Below are 16,621 nucleotides of genomic sequence, written 5' to 3'. Positions count from 1 at the left end.
TCTTTTGTATTGTACTCTTCCAAGCGCTTAGTACAGTGCTCTGCACACAGTAAGGGTTCAATAAACACAATTCGACTGATCTCCCCTACTCCCTCTCCCTTATGTGTCACTTATGCTCTTGGATCCGTATCCTTTAAGCACTTGATCTTCACCCCACCTCTCTTCCCCAGCACTTACGTACGTATCCATAATTCATATTAATGTCCGGCCCCTTCTCTAGTCTGTAAGCTCCTTATTGGCAGGGGGCATGTCCGCTAACTATGTTGTGTTATTGTCTCTCAAGCGCTTAGTACAGTGCTCTGCACACAGGAAGAGCACAGTAAATACCATTGATTGATCAAATTGATTTCTTGGTACAAGCAAACGGCTGCTTTCACACTGAGACTCTCAGGTTAGGAGGATCCCCAGCACCTTTATGGCGAGACTAATTCTGGGGTTGTTATCACTCCCGGATTCAAACCTCCATGGCTTATTCCCTCCTGTGGCAATATTCGGGAGAGAGAGAATAAAGGGACAGTCCTGCTATCGAGCACTCCTGCTCCAGAGAGGAGTCCCGTACTGCAACTCCAATTTTGGTTTTCATTCAATGGTGTAAGGATGAAAGACCGAGAGTTTCCAATTTCTCCTTCATTGCTATGACCATAAAAACTCAGGTGGCACTTCAGATTTATCAGACCGGGAGGTTAGTGTCTCATTCATGCCAGAAAACAATTGCCAATATGATGGAAACCAGACAACTATTTTGCCGGGGGAAGAAAAGTAGGTGGTGGATCTTTTACAGATTACCAAGGATGAGATGGGTACACAATTCCACCTTGAATAGACTGAAAAATCAGCAACTACTACAAAGAAACAGGGATTTTTTAATCCTAGCACTGTATCTCATACTCGGGAGGTTTCTTACAGATCCAAGACATCGTGCGGAGAAGACAGTTACTGACTATTTTCCGAGAAGGCAAAGATGGTCAGCAGGATGTGGATGTGGCCATTCTTCAGGCATTGTTGAAAGGTAAGGGTCATGGACTGGAATGATAATGGAGCTCAACTTCCCGAGAGGGAGAGAGCAAGAGTGGATCAGGAAAGAACTGCGTGCTTGGGGTATTCAGTTCCCTTCCAGACTGTAAGGCCGTCAATGGGCAGGGATTGTCTCTATCTGTTGACGAAATGTACGTTCCAAGCGCTTAGTACAGTGCTCTGCACATAGTAAGCGCTCGATAAATGCTACTGAATAAACAGAAAGTCCAGTGTTCGGACATTTGTGAGAATTGCTTTCTTCCTTCAGCCACGCTCCACACCTGATTGGGAGGAGGTGGCAGACGGGTTCTGATGCCTCGTCAGCCTGCAGCCTGGCCCCTGGAGACTTAGGTTTCATTCCCTGTTAGCTAATAGTCCTTCTTTACTCTGGTGCTCAGAACATTTCAGGCTATTTATTAGTAATAGTATCTTGAATCAAAAAAGCAAATTTAGGAAAGGTTTCCGAAGGTCTTTGCATGATTTTTCAAATATTGTTCTCCTAACAGCCCTGGGAAACAAGGTAAAACAGGCATTCTTCTTCTTCTTATGGTTATTATTACTCCCTTTTACAGGTATAAAAACATAGGCAAAGAAAAGTTATGTGACTTGCCCAAGGTCACGTATAGCATGCCAGAAGTCCAGCCCTCCAACTCTGAGACCCAGTTTCACTAGACTATGTTGCCTTTAAATCTTCGCAGAATCCCGAGATAGAGTGGCCTGATAGAGAAGCAGGGCCAGGAAGTGTTAACCTGGTACTCTGGTTAGCCCATATCTAAATCTTCCTCTTTCTTCCCCACTCCCATCATGCAAAAGGAATTTGTCCCTATTTAAGTGAACACTTTATTCCCAAGGGTGTATTTTTTCAACTCAGCTCATCATTAAATTAACTGAAAAGGTTAATGTACAACTTCTGCCTGGTTAGGCAAGAGAAATGATTCAAATCTTGCAGACTACTGAATATCTCCGTCTGTGCCTTGCAGCTTCTCGGAACCATGACCATTTTGGTCATGAGAACTGGGACCACCAGCTGAAGTTAGCAGTGGCCTGGAACAGAGTGGACATTGCTCGGAGTGAGATCTTTACAGATGAGCGGCAGTGGAAGGTGAGACTATCTGTCTTTGTTGAGCCGGGTCTTTGTTTCCCTCCAGGATTTCAGCAGGCAAGAGCGTAAAGATGGGCTTCCAGAGGGATTTCTAATGTGAACTAAGGCAATATTACAGTTTGCGGGCCTGATCCAACGATGAGTAAGGCAAGTGAATCTCTCTAATGGGAGGAAAGTCCTCACTCTTGGAAAATACAGGTACACGTCTTCTGTTGTGGGTAGAAGTCGTCCGTAAAAAGTCCTCCCAGGAATGTCATGAGGATAAATGAGGGAGATTGGTGAGAAGGGCTTTGAAAAATCAAAGTGCTCTAGGAATTTCGAGTGTAATTATTAAGGAGCTGAATTGAGTCATTACTTGAGTTTTAGAGCTGATTTTTCAGTCCTGGGTTTCAACTCTTAGGTTTCCTTCTCTCTGGTATCTTTTTTCCCCCCTTTTCAGTTCTCTCTGTGGGGCTGTTCCCAACTACTTCTTTTGTCTCAGCCCTCAGACCTTCATCCCATGATGACTGCTGCCCTGATTGCTAACAAGCCTGAATTTGTGAAACTTTTCCTGGAGCACGGAGTCCGTCTGAAAGAGTTTGTCACCTGGGACACCCTGATCTACCTCTATGAAAACATGGCCCCCTCCAGCCTGTTCCACAGCAAGTTGCAGAAGGTGCTGATGGAGGAGATGGAACGCTCTGCTTACCCCTCCTTGCCCAAGATCCAGATGCACCATGTGTCTCAGGTCCTGAGGGAGCTGCTGGGGGACTTCACCCAGCCCCTCTACCCAAAGCCAAAGCACACGGAGCGACCACGGCTGTCCTTAGCCGTGCCACACATCAAACTCAATGTACGCATTTCCTCTTTCTCTGGTCACGTCTAAAACTCAGCTGTTTGCTTCCAATTTGGAATTCTGATAGGAGGAAATCACTAGGAGGGCCCAGCCAGAGTTCCCATGTGGCAGCTTCTGAATCATGGAGAATCTCTCTTTCTCTGCTCAGCCTAGGGAAAAAGTCAGGACTAAGAATAAAGCACAACTTTCAACTTGCTTTATGCTCTTCGGCAGTGGTTTCCAACTGGTGAGCCAGGCCTCACCGACTTGACTTGAGAATCTCCATGACAAGAGCTCGAATGTCACCATTTTGAACTTAATTATCTGAACCACTCTCCCTTTTAAGATCCTTAATTCTTACAGTCCAGTGCCCCAGGCTCTGATTTCTTACAGTGGCCTATTATGCTTTCAGAAAATGAAGTTAAGGGACCCACAGGGAACAATTCCTGTGCCACGTAGGAAAACTCAGACATCACTGCTTTGCCCCCAGAACAAGTATAACACTTTCACAGGCTCGCCGCATTACACGGTTCCAATTCTCACGTCTCTCCAGGTGCAAGGTGTGAGTCTCCGATCACTCTACAAGCGCTCCCCGGGCCGGGTCACCTTCACCATGGATCCCGTTCGAGACCTTCTCATTTGGGCCATCATCCAGAACCGCAGGGAGCTGGCAGAAATCATCTGGGCCCAGGTACAAGGTTGTCCTCTTTCATGACTACTTGATGACTGAAACGAAGGTTTGTTTAGTTACCATTTTGTGCTGATTTTGTAATGGCCAGAAATCAGTACAGGGGGCAGCTGTTACTCCTGCTTTCTTATGGGGCAGAATAGCGATGGGCAGGATGGAGTTATATGGAACATGTGGGGGCATGGGCCCTGTGGCCTCACAGTCTATTTTACCACTTGGAACCATCTCCAATCCTCCCGGGGGACTCAGAGAGAGCACTCCAGAGGGTAAGAACTTGAAAGAAATTGAGAGAGATGGAGAGGATGCACAAACTGTTGATGGTGAAATTGTACCTGTGGATGTTTTGAGAGCCACCTCTTTCTCTTTCCACAAAATTTCAGTAAGACATTTTTTCAGGACCCTTTGCCCATTTAGGGATGAGGTAAGGGTGCTTGTATACCAAATATGTTGTCGAAAGGCACTGCAGTTTCCCCATCACCAGAAGATCGGAACGGTGCTGCCCTTTAAGTAGTTCATAGTCTAGAGGGGGAGACAGGCATTAAAATCAATTACAGATAGGAATTGCATCCAGTTAAGCTCTTAGTACAGTGTTTAGCACACATTAAGCTCTCAGGAAGTATGATTTTTGACTGACGATGTCCCTTCACTTCCCTGGGCAGTGTGGAATCCCACCAGTAAAGGCTAAGCCAGGGTCAGTCAGTTAATGGAATTTATAATACGGAGCACTGTAGTAAGCACTTGGGAGAGTAAGATAAGAAGATATAGGGTCTTCTGAGAAGCCAGTCCCTACCCCCTTAACTATTCATCCAGGTTGCATGAAGATCTAATGATTGGTTTATGGACAGATTTTGGAACAGCTGAAATGTTCAGAAAGGTGCAAAAAGAATTTTTCCAAAATACGTAGTCTAAGCTTTGGGTGGCAAGTGGTCTGTTTGGTTCCTACTGGAAACCTAGGGACTTGTAGATCTCAACCCAGCCCTGCCATTAACTCGTGAATGACACCAACTCATTCTTCATTTTGTTTTTCAAAATGAGCACATAATTCCCATCAGCCTGGAAGGGAGAGAAGCAATAAAAAATAATTGCCAAACCCTCTGTTGCGTTAATGACCCATTATAAATTAAGTGATCCCTTGACATTTTAGAGCCAAGACTGTATTGCAGCAGCTCTGGCGTGCAGTAAGATCTTGAAGGAACTCTCCAAGGAGGAAGATGACACAGACAGCTCAGAGGAAATGCTAACCCTTGCTGAGGAATACGAGAACCGAGCCATCGGTGAGATATTGGACCGAAGTTCGGAACCACGGTGTTTGCGAGCTCCAGGATCCAAGCGCGGAGCTCTCCTGGGTTCTCTTAATTCCCTTTATGTCGGAAACGTGGTAAAGTGCTGTGTTTGGAATGGCTCAGATGCACGGCTGACCTTCCCCCTCGAACTTTTCCCCGATGTCCCGATGTGTGGGTATTGTTCGTTCATGGTTCTCTGCCACCTGACCTTTCAGGAGTCTTCACGGAATGTTATCGGAAGGATGAGGAGAGAGCCCAAAAGCTTCTTATTCGAGTGTCTGAAGCCTGGGGGAAAACTACCTGTTTGCAGCTGGCTCTAGAAGCCAAAGACATGAAGTTCGTGTCCCATGGAGGCATTCAGGTGATTTTCTTGAGGAGGGGGAATTGTTCCCCAGAGAACATATTTACTTTCATCTAGAGACTTTTAAATCATGTATGTTATTAGCCCATCAGCCTTTCAGTCCTTCTAGTGATGACCTTTGGACTGAAAGTGACTCTTTACAATACAGAAGTCCGTTGGGTAAATAATCGTAAAATGGGTTTCGTTGTGGGATAAGAGTAGTTTGCTTGCAGGATTGTTTGTATAACCGTTGGGCCTCTGATATTTAAAAATAAATCTTATTTGACTGGGTGTGTCCCAGTGCTTAAGTTATCCATTTTGGGTGTGTCTGCATCTGTTATCTCCCTGACCTCTCATCATCTTCATTTTCATCATCATTACTATCACCATTTGTGCTATTTATTGAGCACTTACTGTGTGTGGAGCACTGTCCTAAACTTTTTGAAAAGTACAATACAACAAAGTTGAAAGATACATTCCCCACCCCCAACGAGCTTACAGTCTAGTGTGGGGACAGAGATGTTAATATTTTATAGAATATATTACAAGCCTAATAAATGCTCTCAGCCGAGAAAGCAAAAGGTATTTTTCAACCAATGGTTGAAAAGCATCGGCCTGTACTCCCATTCTCCTTTCATGGCTGTGGAGCTCAGATAGTGAAATTGGAGCGAGACATCAATCCACTCTAATTATTGAGTGCTTAGCCTGTGCAAAACACTGTACTAAGTGCTTGGGAGAACTAATCCTCACCCTTAAGGAGTTTACAGTCTACGTAGGAGCTCACATCTTTTGGTGCTTACTCAGGGGAAAAACAATTCACCTTAAAACAGCTAAGAAGCTTCTCTGTTGGTTTGAAGATGCTGATCACTTCTCCACATGGAGTCTCTCAGTTTCTTCTCCAGAAGATAATTTATTTCCTCTGACTGCTGTATCTTGGAGCTGTTTCATTTTTGAATGGTCTTTGTTAGGCACTCACTATGTGCCAAGCCCAGTACGAAGTGTTGGAGTAGATAAGAGATCATCAGGTTGGCCCCAGTCCCCGTCCCCATGTGGGGCTCACAGTCTCAAACCCCATCTTACAGAAAAGGTAACTGAGGCAAAGAGAAGTTGAGTGACTTGCCCAAGGTCACACAGCACACAAGTGGCAGATCTGGGATTAGAACCCAGGTCCTTCCACCTTCTGGGCCCGTGCTCCGCCCGCTAGTCAGTCATTTAATCGGATTTATTGAGCACTTACTAAGCGCTTGGGGGAGTGCAGTATAACAACACTAGGCCGGGCTGCTTCTCAAGAGGTGATGGTGACATCTAAATAGGCTTCCTCCTCTGTGGATCTCTACATCCGCGGCCTGGCGAAGAGGATGGGAGGGTGAAGTCTCCCCCCTGCCTCCTCTTCCCCCCTGCCTCCCATCTCCCAAAGGGACAGGACCCAGTAGGCCTGGAGGGTCCCAAGTGTTGACGGATATCTTGGCGTAGGCATCCCAAGGAGAGACGTTCCGGGTCTTGCAATGTCCCGCGTGTTTAGCCATCCTTTTAGAATGTTAGCTCGTTGTGGGCAGGGAATGTATCAGTTTATTGTTGTACACTCCCAAGCACTTAGTACAGTGCTCTGCACACACTAAGTGCTCAATAAAAGCAATTGACTGACTGACAACCCTGATTGCAAGATACCTGGTCTGGGGGTTTCTGGTCCTCCGTAGACTGGTTTAGGTGAGAGAATTGACTGAAAATATTTCCTCAGTGGGGTCAACTTTTGCCCCAGGTGACTCTTGTTTTGTTCACAGGCTTTTCTGACCAAGGTCTGGTGGGGGCAACTCTGTGTGGACAATGGGCTGTGGCGGGTGATCCTGTGTATGCTGTTTTTCCCCCTTCTCTACACTGGTCTCATCTCTTTCAGGTACCTACCTGGCTTCCCTTGGGCTTTTAGGAGCGGGGAAGTGATCCATCTTCCTTAGAAATTTCCTCAGCTATTCTCCTCCTGTCCTTGCCTGGTCATCTCCCTCCTTGAAACCTGAACTCTTGGCTACTTGATTTAATTGTGGTATTTGGTAAGAGCTTTACTATGTGCCAAGCACTGTACTAAGCGCTTGTTCACCTGCTGCATCAGGCTACTACCGACAAACCCCTGCTACATCCTCCCACGCTCTTCCTCTCTTCAGTTTGTTTCTCCTCCCTCCTTTCTCTCCAAGCTCCTGCTAAAATTTAGTCCCTCATTCCCCCCATTGGCTTGTGGATATAATTAAGTTTGAGGAGACAATGATTCCTCTTATATAAAGACCAGAATTATTAACGTTGCCCTTAGAAAAATCCCCAAGTGACCTCATTTAATCTTTTCGAACAGGGTTTGTGATGTTTTATTCTCCAAGTTGTTTTGTAGGGGATATTTTAATTACAATGCTGGTTTTTCTTTTTTTGTGGCTGCTGTTGAGGAGATTCCTGTTTTTAGCAATGTCGGGATTTGAGTCACTCTAAAAGACACATCCTTAAAGTCTGGAAGCCTGATGGGTTCTCATTTAGAAACACTGTCATCTTCGGTTTCTATTGACATTCAAGTATTCACAAGCACGTGGCCTCTGGTACTAAAATAACTGGCTTGAGTGCATCTTCTGAGTAGATACTTATGCTCACAGGGATCTCCTACATAACTAAGATGGATTAGGGGTACCAATTTGTGCTTGGGGAGAAATTAGAACTGACATGAGATGTTTAGAAACCTAAATGGAAAGATTCCCCCATTTGTCAAAATCTCTAGAATGCTTTTTTTTGGTGTGTGTGTGTGTGTGTGTGTGTGTATAGTGCTGGAAGAAGCAAAGGGATATGCTGTGCTCCCATGTGAAGTGATTTACCAATGTTTATGAATGGTTCCGTTACTACTGGTGAATAACCAATATTTTTACCCCATTTTCAAATAGGGAAAGGGAAACCTGGGGAGGTGAAGCTTGACACCTGCTCTCCAGCAATGTAATGGTGGCGTTGGGAGAGGAACAGTCTTACTGCTCGGAATTCTACTTAATCCCCCGATATGTGCCTTCTTCAAAAAGGGCTCACTTCAGTTTGCTCAGTCAGGAATATTTATTGGGTACTTTCTCTGTGCAGAACCCTGTACTAAACGCTTGGAAGGTTCCAATACAGAAAGACATGCTCGCTTCCCACAGGAAACGTATACCGTAGCAGGGGAGAGTGACCTTTCTCTGCCTCCACAGGGAGAAGAGGTTACAGTCTGTGAGCTGCCTCGCCCGGTTCCGAGCCTTCTTCACGGCCCCGGTGGTCATCTTCCACCTGAACATCCTCTCCTATTTCAGCTTCCTCTGGCTCTTTGCCTATGTGCTGATGATTGACTTCCAGCCAACACCTTCCTGGAGGGAGTATGTCATCTACTTCTGGCTCTTCTCCCTCGTGTGTGAGGAGACACGTCAGGTATGTAGAAACCCCCAGAATTTGGCTGTCGTCTGGTCCGAGCCAGAGTGCGCCCCTTCATTTTGGTGCTATTCTTGTCAGCCCTGGTTCCAAATCTTTATGAAAGGGAGACCCCCTTTTTGCCTTTGTCACAGTATTTTGCCATTATTAGGTGGCATTGTTGGTGAAAAGCAGTATCTTTAACTTCTCAGTTTCCCTGCAGAAGCAGACATAATCTACATCAATTACATCCAGTTTTCTTCAGGTTTTTTTTTTAAATGATATTTCTTAAGCGCTATGTGCCAGGCAAATGTACTGAGCGCTGGGGTAAATACAAGGTGATCAGCTAATTTTCTGAGGAAACCTAAACACAGAAAATTGTAGGAGCTCTTCTACAGTGGGTGAAGTGTCAGTAATCATCAACACCATCGTTTGAGAGTAGATTCTAGGCCCTAGATACGTGCATTGATCGGTGATGAGGTAGAATGAGAACATAAGGGAGTTTCTGCAGAGGGGCCAACCTGTGCGTCATTCTCTCCCACTGCCATTTCCTCTTCCTCCACATCCAGCAGATCACTTCTCTCCCCAGCATGAAAGTCCTGAAATCACATATCTTCCAGGGGCCTCCCTCGATGAATCTCTCACCGCCCCATGCCCTCAACTACCTTGAGCACTTCTGTGTCCCCCACGAACTAAATACTCATCCCCCACTCCCCAACCGTAGCCATTATGTTCACATCTTTATCTTTTATTGCTTCCTCCTACCTGTATTTTATTTTAAGTATCTGTCAGCCTCACTAGATTGTAAGCTCCTTGAAAACAGGGTCCCAAGCACTTACTACAGAGCTCTGCGCACAGTAGGCATGCAATACTATTGATCGAATGATTTGATGATATAAAAAGTTATGACATACAGCTCTTTACTTCCCTATTAAGACAAGCAGGAAAGTAATTGAATACTACTTGTAATATTTAGTTAAAATATGCACATCTCTAAATACCATGTGTAGTATTTTCTGGATCTTTAAACTTGACAGAATCGAAAATTTAAATTTTCTTAAACTGGATAATTCTAAAAAATCAATATTCTCTAGTCTGAGTTTCTATGATAGTAATAATAACTGTGATATTTGCTAAACATTTACTACATTCTAAGCACTGGGGCAAATATAAGGTAATCAAGATGGACAATCCCTGTCCTTCATGGGGCTCTCAGTCTACCGAGGCATGGAAAAGTAAAGTGACTTACCTAAGGTCACACAGAAGGCAAGTTGGTGGAGCCAGGATCAGAACGGTGCTGTTACTCCCAGGCCCGTTTTCTTTCCCCTAGTACATTACACAAAGAGAAAACAAGCTAGTTCCTTGAAACCGGAAGTTTATGCAAAGCTCAAGGTGAACTCATTAAATGTGTGCAATTAGAGAAATTTGATAAATATCTTTTTTTCCCAGTTTCATTCCCCCTGACATGTCACTAAGTTTGACAAGTCAAGAATTCGACAAATCATTTTGAGGCAAGAGACTTCCAAATAAAACAAAACGATTCTTCAGGAAAGGTGTATTGGAGATGAAATTGGATCAGGATTTTTTTTTTCTTGTAGAGAGTGCTTTTTTTTCTTAGCACTATTTATCTGAAACTTCCTTCCTCTGAATGTCTGAAAACCCAATTCCATCCCCTCTCTTTTAACTCTTTTTTTTGTGAAACTTTTCCCGAACCAGCTTTACATACACAGAATTGACCCAATGCCACAACTTGATCTTTCTCACTGTTGCTGAAGTAAAATATTCAATAAATACACAATGAACTGTACTAAGCCACTTGGAAAAGAACAAGAGAAGCATGAGATCCGCTCCTGGCCAAGGAAGAGCTTGCATTCTGCCTGGAGAGTTAGATATAAAAATATTTACAAATAGCATAGAATAGATCAACATACAATCCATCATACAAAAATATATAGAAGTGCTGAAGGAGGGAAATATATTTTGTGCTAGATGGGTTGATGTCTTAGTTTTGGGATGTTCCTTCATTTCCTTGTGAAACTGCTCCCCTTTTTGCATATTTTTTTTTTTTTACCACCTTGAGGGACTATTGTAGTTATAAAGTTGGAGGGCGGGGAGAGAAAAAGAGGACATAGGGGGAAAAGGAAGAGAAAGGTACAAGACATTTGAGACATACGGAAGTGGAAAGGAAAGGCATTTGAGACAATAGACAGTCACTGAATTACTCTCCCATCCCCTCTCTCTTTTTCCAACCCCAGAATTTGCGTGTTTTGGTAAAGAAACTCCCAAGTGTGTGTCAGTGTCTGTGGTATTGGCATGTTCTGCTGCTACTCCAATTTGGACAGGGGAAAATTATTCAGATGAATTCAGTAATCTTGGGAGACTTGGAGGAAATGAGACTTAAGGAGGGCTTTGAAGGTAGGGAAAGCAATATAGGTCAGAATGAAGTAGGGTAAGGAGTCCCTGCCTCAGGTGGTAGGTTAAGAGAGGAGATGGAGGGAAGAAAATAGAGTGAAATATGACTAGAGGGTCGACTTGGGGAAAAAATAAGAGAATTTGCTGGAGGGAGGCAGGTGAGGGGTTTTATGTAAGATGGTTGTTGATAGAACTTCAAAAACGGATTGTGAAGCTTTTTTTTCATTCTCTTATATCTGTCTGATTAAAAGCTCTCTGGAGTAGGAGTCATACCTAGTTTTAGAATCCCCAGTGTCTAGTGTCCTGTTGACTTGCTACACACATTTAATAATGATAATAATAATAATAATAATGTTGGTATTTGTTAAGCGCTTACTATGTACCGAGCACTGTTCTAAGCGCTGGGATAGATACAGGGTAATCAGGTTGTCCCACATGAGCTCACAGTCTTAATCCCCATTTTTACAGATGAGGTAACTGAGGCAGCGAGAAGTGAAGTGACTTGCCCAAAGTCACACAGCTGATAGGTGGCGGAGCTGGGATTAGAACCCATGACCTCTGACTCCTAAGCCCGGACTCTTTCCACTGAACCACGCTGCTTCTCTGATTTTTATAATATCATAATATTTAATGATATTAAGCCTCTCCACATTATCTTGCGAAGAACTCACTCCTAGTGGAAAATATTGGACTCATTTTTAGCATTCTGAACTTTTGGTGTACTGTAGTGATTGAAATCTGCTACATTCTACTTTCTACTGTCATAGCCTGCTCTGTATCCCGATAAGATAACCAGTATGTACATTTAGGAAAGGAGTGTGGCCTATAATGTCTGCCTCCCCTGCTAGACTGTAAGGACATTGTGGGCAGGGAATGTGTTTGCTTACCGTTCTATTGTCCTCTCCCAAGCTCTTAGTACAGTGCTCTGCGCACAGTAAGTGATCAATAAATACAAGTGACTGAGTCAGAAGGACCTGGGTTCTAATTCCACTCCACCACTTGCGGGCTGTGTGACCCTCGGGCAAGTTACGTCTCTGTTCCTCAAGTACCTCACCTTTAAAATGGGGATTAAGATTGTAAACCTCATATGGGACATGGACTGTGTCTAATCTGAATTGTTTTTATCTACCCCAGTGCCTGGCACATAGTAGATGCTTACAAATTCTATAAAAAATGTAGATTACAGATTACTCAGTGAAATACCTCCATTTCCTCAACAGCTTTTTTATGATCCGGATGGTTTTGGATTACTGAAAATGGCCTCTTTATACTTCAATGACTTCTGGAATAAATTGGATGTTGGTGCTATTTTGATCTTCATAGCAGGTTTGACTTGTAGGTGAGTATGAAATTACGAAGAATAGTTCTGTTTCCCTGTGTTTTCCCCCACCCTAAGAAGTTAAAATCTGACAAGTAGATAGATGTTTCCTCCTTTTTCTTCTTCTCCTTCCCTTCTGCCGTTCATCTTTTGGTGATCACATCACAGCTTGGTTCATTCCTTCCCCAGAAGATGGGTAAAGGCAGGAGAAACTTTAGTTAGCCCGTTTTACTGTTCATTCACATCCCCAGTGAGAGGCCTAGTTGGGAAAATGGAGACTTTGGGCCAAAAGGAGAACTTTTTGGATTAGATTGATGCATTTTATTTATTCAGGCTGTCCCTGTCCCCAGTTAGCATAATTAAAAGATGGCTCGTCATCTCCAAGGTTTCTCTATTGGGAGGCAGTCTGGGAGCCTTTCAGAACCAGATGCAGCAGCTGCTGCTGCTGCTTCCCTTCAGGAGCCAAACTGTGCCTCAGTGAGGAATCCTTTCAGGTCCACAAAAATTCTCTTCCCTACCCTCTCGAGGGTCTGTTACTGTTAATTATGTCCCTTAACCCTTATCACTACATTGACTCTGGAACAAAACTTTCAACTCATCAACTGAAATTTCTAAATCCTCCCTTTTTGTTGAAATGCCCACTTTAAATCGCTGGTGAAAGAAATGAATGGGTGCATTCTGTCTTTCTCCCCGCTGACCAGGCTAATTCCTGCTGCTTTATATCCGGGACGGATCATACTGTCTCTGGATTTTATTATGTTCTGCCTTCGGCTGATGCACATTTTTACAGTTAGTAAAACTCTGGGGCCCAAGATCATCATCGTGAAGAGAATGGTGAGAGTGCATGAAGGGTGCATGAGGGCTGTCTGGGGGTTTCTGCTTGGTGTGAGGATGTCCTTCCTGTTAGCCAGAACCTTCGAGGCCTGCCTTTGGCCTGCCCTCGGTTCTGATGGTCATGATGGCATGTACTTCTTGGGCAAATGCCTATAGCTCTCGGGGTGGCCCAGAATCCGAGAAGATGAAGACCTAGTTTCCCGCTCTGGCTTCATAACCAGTTTCGGGCAGATGAGCAGGGTAACACTGATTCCTTTCCTGTCTCTGCAGATGAAAGATGTCTTCTTCTTCCTTTTCTTGCTGGCTGTTTGGGTGGTGTCCTTTGGGGTGGCCAAACAGGCCATTCTGATCCATAATGAAAATCGAGTGGACTGGATCTTCCGGGGTGTGGTCTATCACTCCTACCTCACCATCTTTGGACAGATCCCCACCTACATTGACGGTATGGAATCTAGGGTTCCCGCAAATCGTACGCCTCAGTCCCGTTGCTGCTTGTGATTATTTAGAAATGGCCTTGGGTGCATTGTTATCCCATCACGGGATGATCTCTGAGGTAGAACATAGCATTTTTAAAAAAAATTTTCCTTGGGTCTTAAGTTTCTAGCAAGAGTCAGTGGGACTCCGTGGGTGGGTCAGGCCCTGGGATGTATCTGTGACCGGAAGGCTAACCTTAATGGGAAGCAAGGAATCGAAAGAAAACAGATTTTATTTTTTTTAATCCAGGAGTGAACTTCAACCCTGAGCAGTGCAGTCCTAATGGAACAGACCCCAAAAAGCCAAAGTGTCCTGAGAACAATGAAACCAGCAGTGAGCCCATCTTCCCGGAATGGCTTACTGTCATCTTACTCTGCTTGTACCTGCTCTTTACCAACATTCTGCTCCTCAATCTGCTCATTGCCATGTTCAAGTGAGTCAGTTCTGCATTTATTTTCCCTTTGGAAGGATGTGTGGCTCCAGGAGGAAGCCCCTGGTCATGCTCCATTTGGGAAGGAAGGTGATGAGTGGGTTGAGATGGTCTCTAGCTCTGCACCTTGTTGCCTTTGAGGACTATATTGAGATAGTTCCACAAGTCACACTTCCCTGATGCCTACTGGGGCTACGTCCCGTGGGTTTTTATGGATTTATTAGAGAGGGAGAGAGAGAGAGAATTAATGCCTCCTGTTTACTCACTAATAGAGCGTGGCCTGGGAGTCAGAAGAACCTGGGTTCTAATCCAGCTCTGCCACTTGCCTGATATGTGCCTTTGGGCAAGTCACTTAACTTCTCTGTGCCTCAGTTACCGCATTTATAAAATGGGGATAAAGAGTGTGAGCCCCATGTAGGACAGGGACTGTGTCTAACCAGATTAGCCTGTATCTACCTCAGTGCTTAGAACAGTGCTTGGCGCATCGTAAGTACTTAGCAAGTACCATCCTTATCAGCACAGAGATTGTGGAGAGGCCCCTTCCTCGGTCATTTAGTTAAGCCTATATTGGGATCATTTTTTAAATCTCAGCAATGCTATTGAAACTGATATGTCCGACCAGGAAAACCAAGTTTGGGGGTTCCTGCAATTTCTGAATTTTGTTTTATCATCTTTTTAATGAAAAAGAAAAATTGAAAATTTCTTTGCTACCTCTTCAGAGTAGTAACATGAACAAAGCCTCAGGCAAGCTGCAGTTAAGCAGTAATGATACTTTTGCTCCCGGGAGACAGTGTGGGGAGTCGTTTGATCAGGAGAACTAGCTATTAAAAAAATTATTGGATTTTGAGAGGTAAGAACCTTAAGTTCTCCGAGTCCTGGTTTCCTTTAGTGCTTTGAAAAAAATTCATAATTTAAAAACCTCGTAATTTAAATCCCGTCTATTCCTACAGATAGGATTAGAGGCACAAATAAACCAATGGTCTATATTTTTAAGACTTCAAATACCACTATGAGTTAGAGCTTTGTCTGAAAAGTGTCAGGTCTGTGCTACACTGGGCGTAGCTTCACTTCAAAGCAAGTGTTATCTATTGCTAGTGTCTAGAGTTCTAGGAGTAAAAGTCCAGTCTTAACTAAAGTGGCCTTGGGCCTGGCACAGTTCCATATGGCAGTTGAGGACACAAGCTTTGTTTCATTGCTCCAAATCCACCCAATTAAACCTACAGCATCTGAAGATGCAACAAGATCCTGGCTGATTGCTGGTTTCCTCAAGTCTGATCCCCTCTCCCTCATTCCATCCTAGATTCATTGGAGGAGGTGCAGGCTGTCTACGTCTGCTACTGCCTGAGCATTGAGGTGTCATAAGGATTCCAGATTCAAAGATGGAAAAAGACCCAGAAGGGTTTCCGTTGGGGTCCGTAGGAAACAAGCACTAAATAAACTCTCCGCTTTCTGCCTTTTTCTTACCAGCTACACATTTCAGCAGGTCCAAGAACACACCGACCAGATCTGGAAGTTTCAGCGTCACGACCTTATCGAGGAATACCATGGCCGTCCCCCCGCCCCTCCACCTTTCATCCTCTTTAACCATCTCCAGCTGTTCGTTAAGCGGGTCATGCTTCGGAAACCAGCCAAGCGCCACAAGCAACTTAGTAAGAAACCCCAAGTTGGGATTTTAGGCGAGGGCCCTTCCAGGAAGGGTTCTCACTATCCCTTAATCCACTTCAGGATTTTCTGGGATGCCTGATAATGGGGGTTTCTTCAACGTCACCTGGGCTTGGGACCTACCCCCAGGGGCAGTGGGGTTTGGGAGCCCTTGATCTACAGCAAATTATTTTCATTCTGCTCCACCAACCTCAGTCACGATTTTCCTGCCTCCCCATTTTCTGTTTCACTTAAGACAGTGCAAATCATCAGGTGTGATGAGGACCAAGGCCCACAGATCACACTTTACTATGATGCCGGAGCATTCCTACAGAGCCCTTCCTGTTGTGGAAATGGTAGTGGGGGGTTGAACGCCGTTACATTTAACGACATGGGTTTGGGAAAAGTAAACCCAGGGAGGGGAGAGGAGACGGAATTGAAAAGTAGGGTGGAGGAGGGCAGGAGGAGGAGTGATGGGGAGTAGGGTTGGGTGAAAAGAATCTCAGGAAACTGGAGGCCCCCAAAGTCTTGTGACAGTTGAGAAGAGAGGAATCGACTGAGGAACGTAGTAAAAGTAGAATCAGGATGATCTGGGAGAAGAGGAGGAGGAGGAAGAGAGCAGTGGATTATTTTTCTGGAGGAGTTGAGCAGTGATTTGGGAATACAGGGCAGGAGAGGAAATGGAAACTGGAAGTGGCGACCCCTTTGCCCCAACCCTTCGACTCTTCTGTTCGTTAGTAGGAAAACTGTCTTCTGTCAATACATATCTGGATAGACTGTGATGAGCTGTGGAAAGAAACGGTTGCGTGCGGCTCAACCTCTGAGTTTTACCATGCTTCCTTTAATCAGAAGTCGTTCAAAAATGCAAACTGTATTGG

General features: G+C 44.5%; 1 protein-coding gene across 6 annotated transcripts in view; it reads left to right on the top strand.

Moving 5' to 3' along the window:
• The window catches only part of TRPM2 (transient receptor potential cation channel subfamily M member 2), a 49,277-nt gene that overhangs the window by 15,882 nt on the left and 16,774 nt on the right, over window positions 1-16,621 (top strand). For 5 of the 6 annotated variants that reach the window (XM_029069352.2, XM_029069351.2, XM_039912552.1 and 2 more), the window contains exons 11-23: window positions 907-1,009; window positions 1,995-2,116; window positions 2,598-2,948; window positions 3,484-3,621; window positions 4,763-4,892; window positions 5,117-5,262; window positions 7,023-7,135; window positions 8,442-8,655; window positions 12,267-12,385; window positions 13,066-13,198; window positions 13,469-13,640; window positions 13,922-14,105; window positions 15,570-15,751. In XM_029069352.2, coding sequence (XP_028925185.1) covers window positions 907-1,009; window positions 1,995-2,116; window positions 2,598-2,948; window positions 3,484-3,621; window positions 4,763-4,892; window positions 5,117-5,262; window positions 7,023-7,135; window positions 8,442-8,655; window positions 12,267-12,385; window positions 13,066-13,198; window positions 13,469-13,640; window positions 13,922-14,105; window positions 15,570-15,751 — 2,107 coding nt within the window. Of the gene's footprint in view, window positions 1-906; window positions 1,010-1,994; window positions 2,117-2,597; window positions 2,949-3,483; window positions 3,622-4,762; window positions 4,893-5,116; window positions 5,263-7,022; window positions 7,136-8,441; window positions 8,656-12,266; window positions 12,386-13,065; window positions 13,199-13,468; window positions 13,641-13,921; window positions 14,106-15,569; window positions 15,752-16,621 lie in introns of those variants that run through there. The other variant, XM_029069355.1, reaches the window with a different exon arrangement.

Source organism: Ornithorhynchus anatinus, chromosome 7 (assembly GCF_004115215.2).
Source record: "Ornithorhynchus anatinus isolate Pmale09 chromosome 7, mOrnAna1.pri.v4, whole genome shotgun sequence".
Lineage (NCBI taxonomy): Eukaryota > Metazoa > Chordata > Mammalia > Monotremata > Ornithorhynchidae > Ornithorhynchus > Ornithorhynchus anatinus.
The sequence above is the reverse complement of the archived record's forward strand: the minus strand, read 5'-3'. Positions and strand labels throughout refer to the sequence as shown.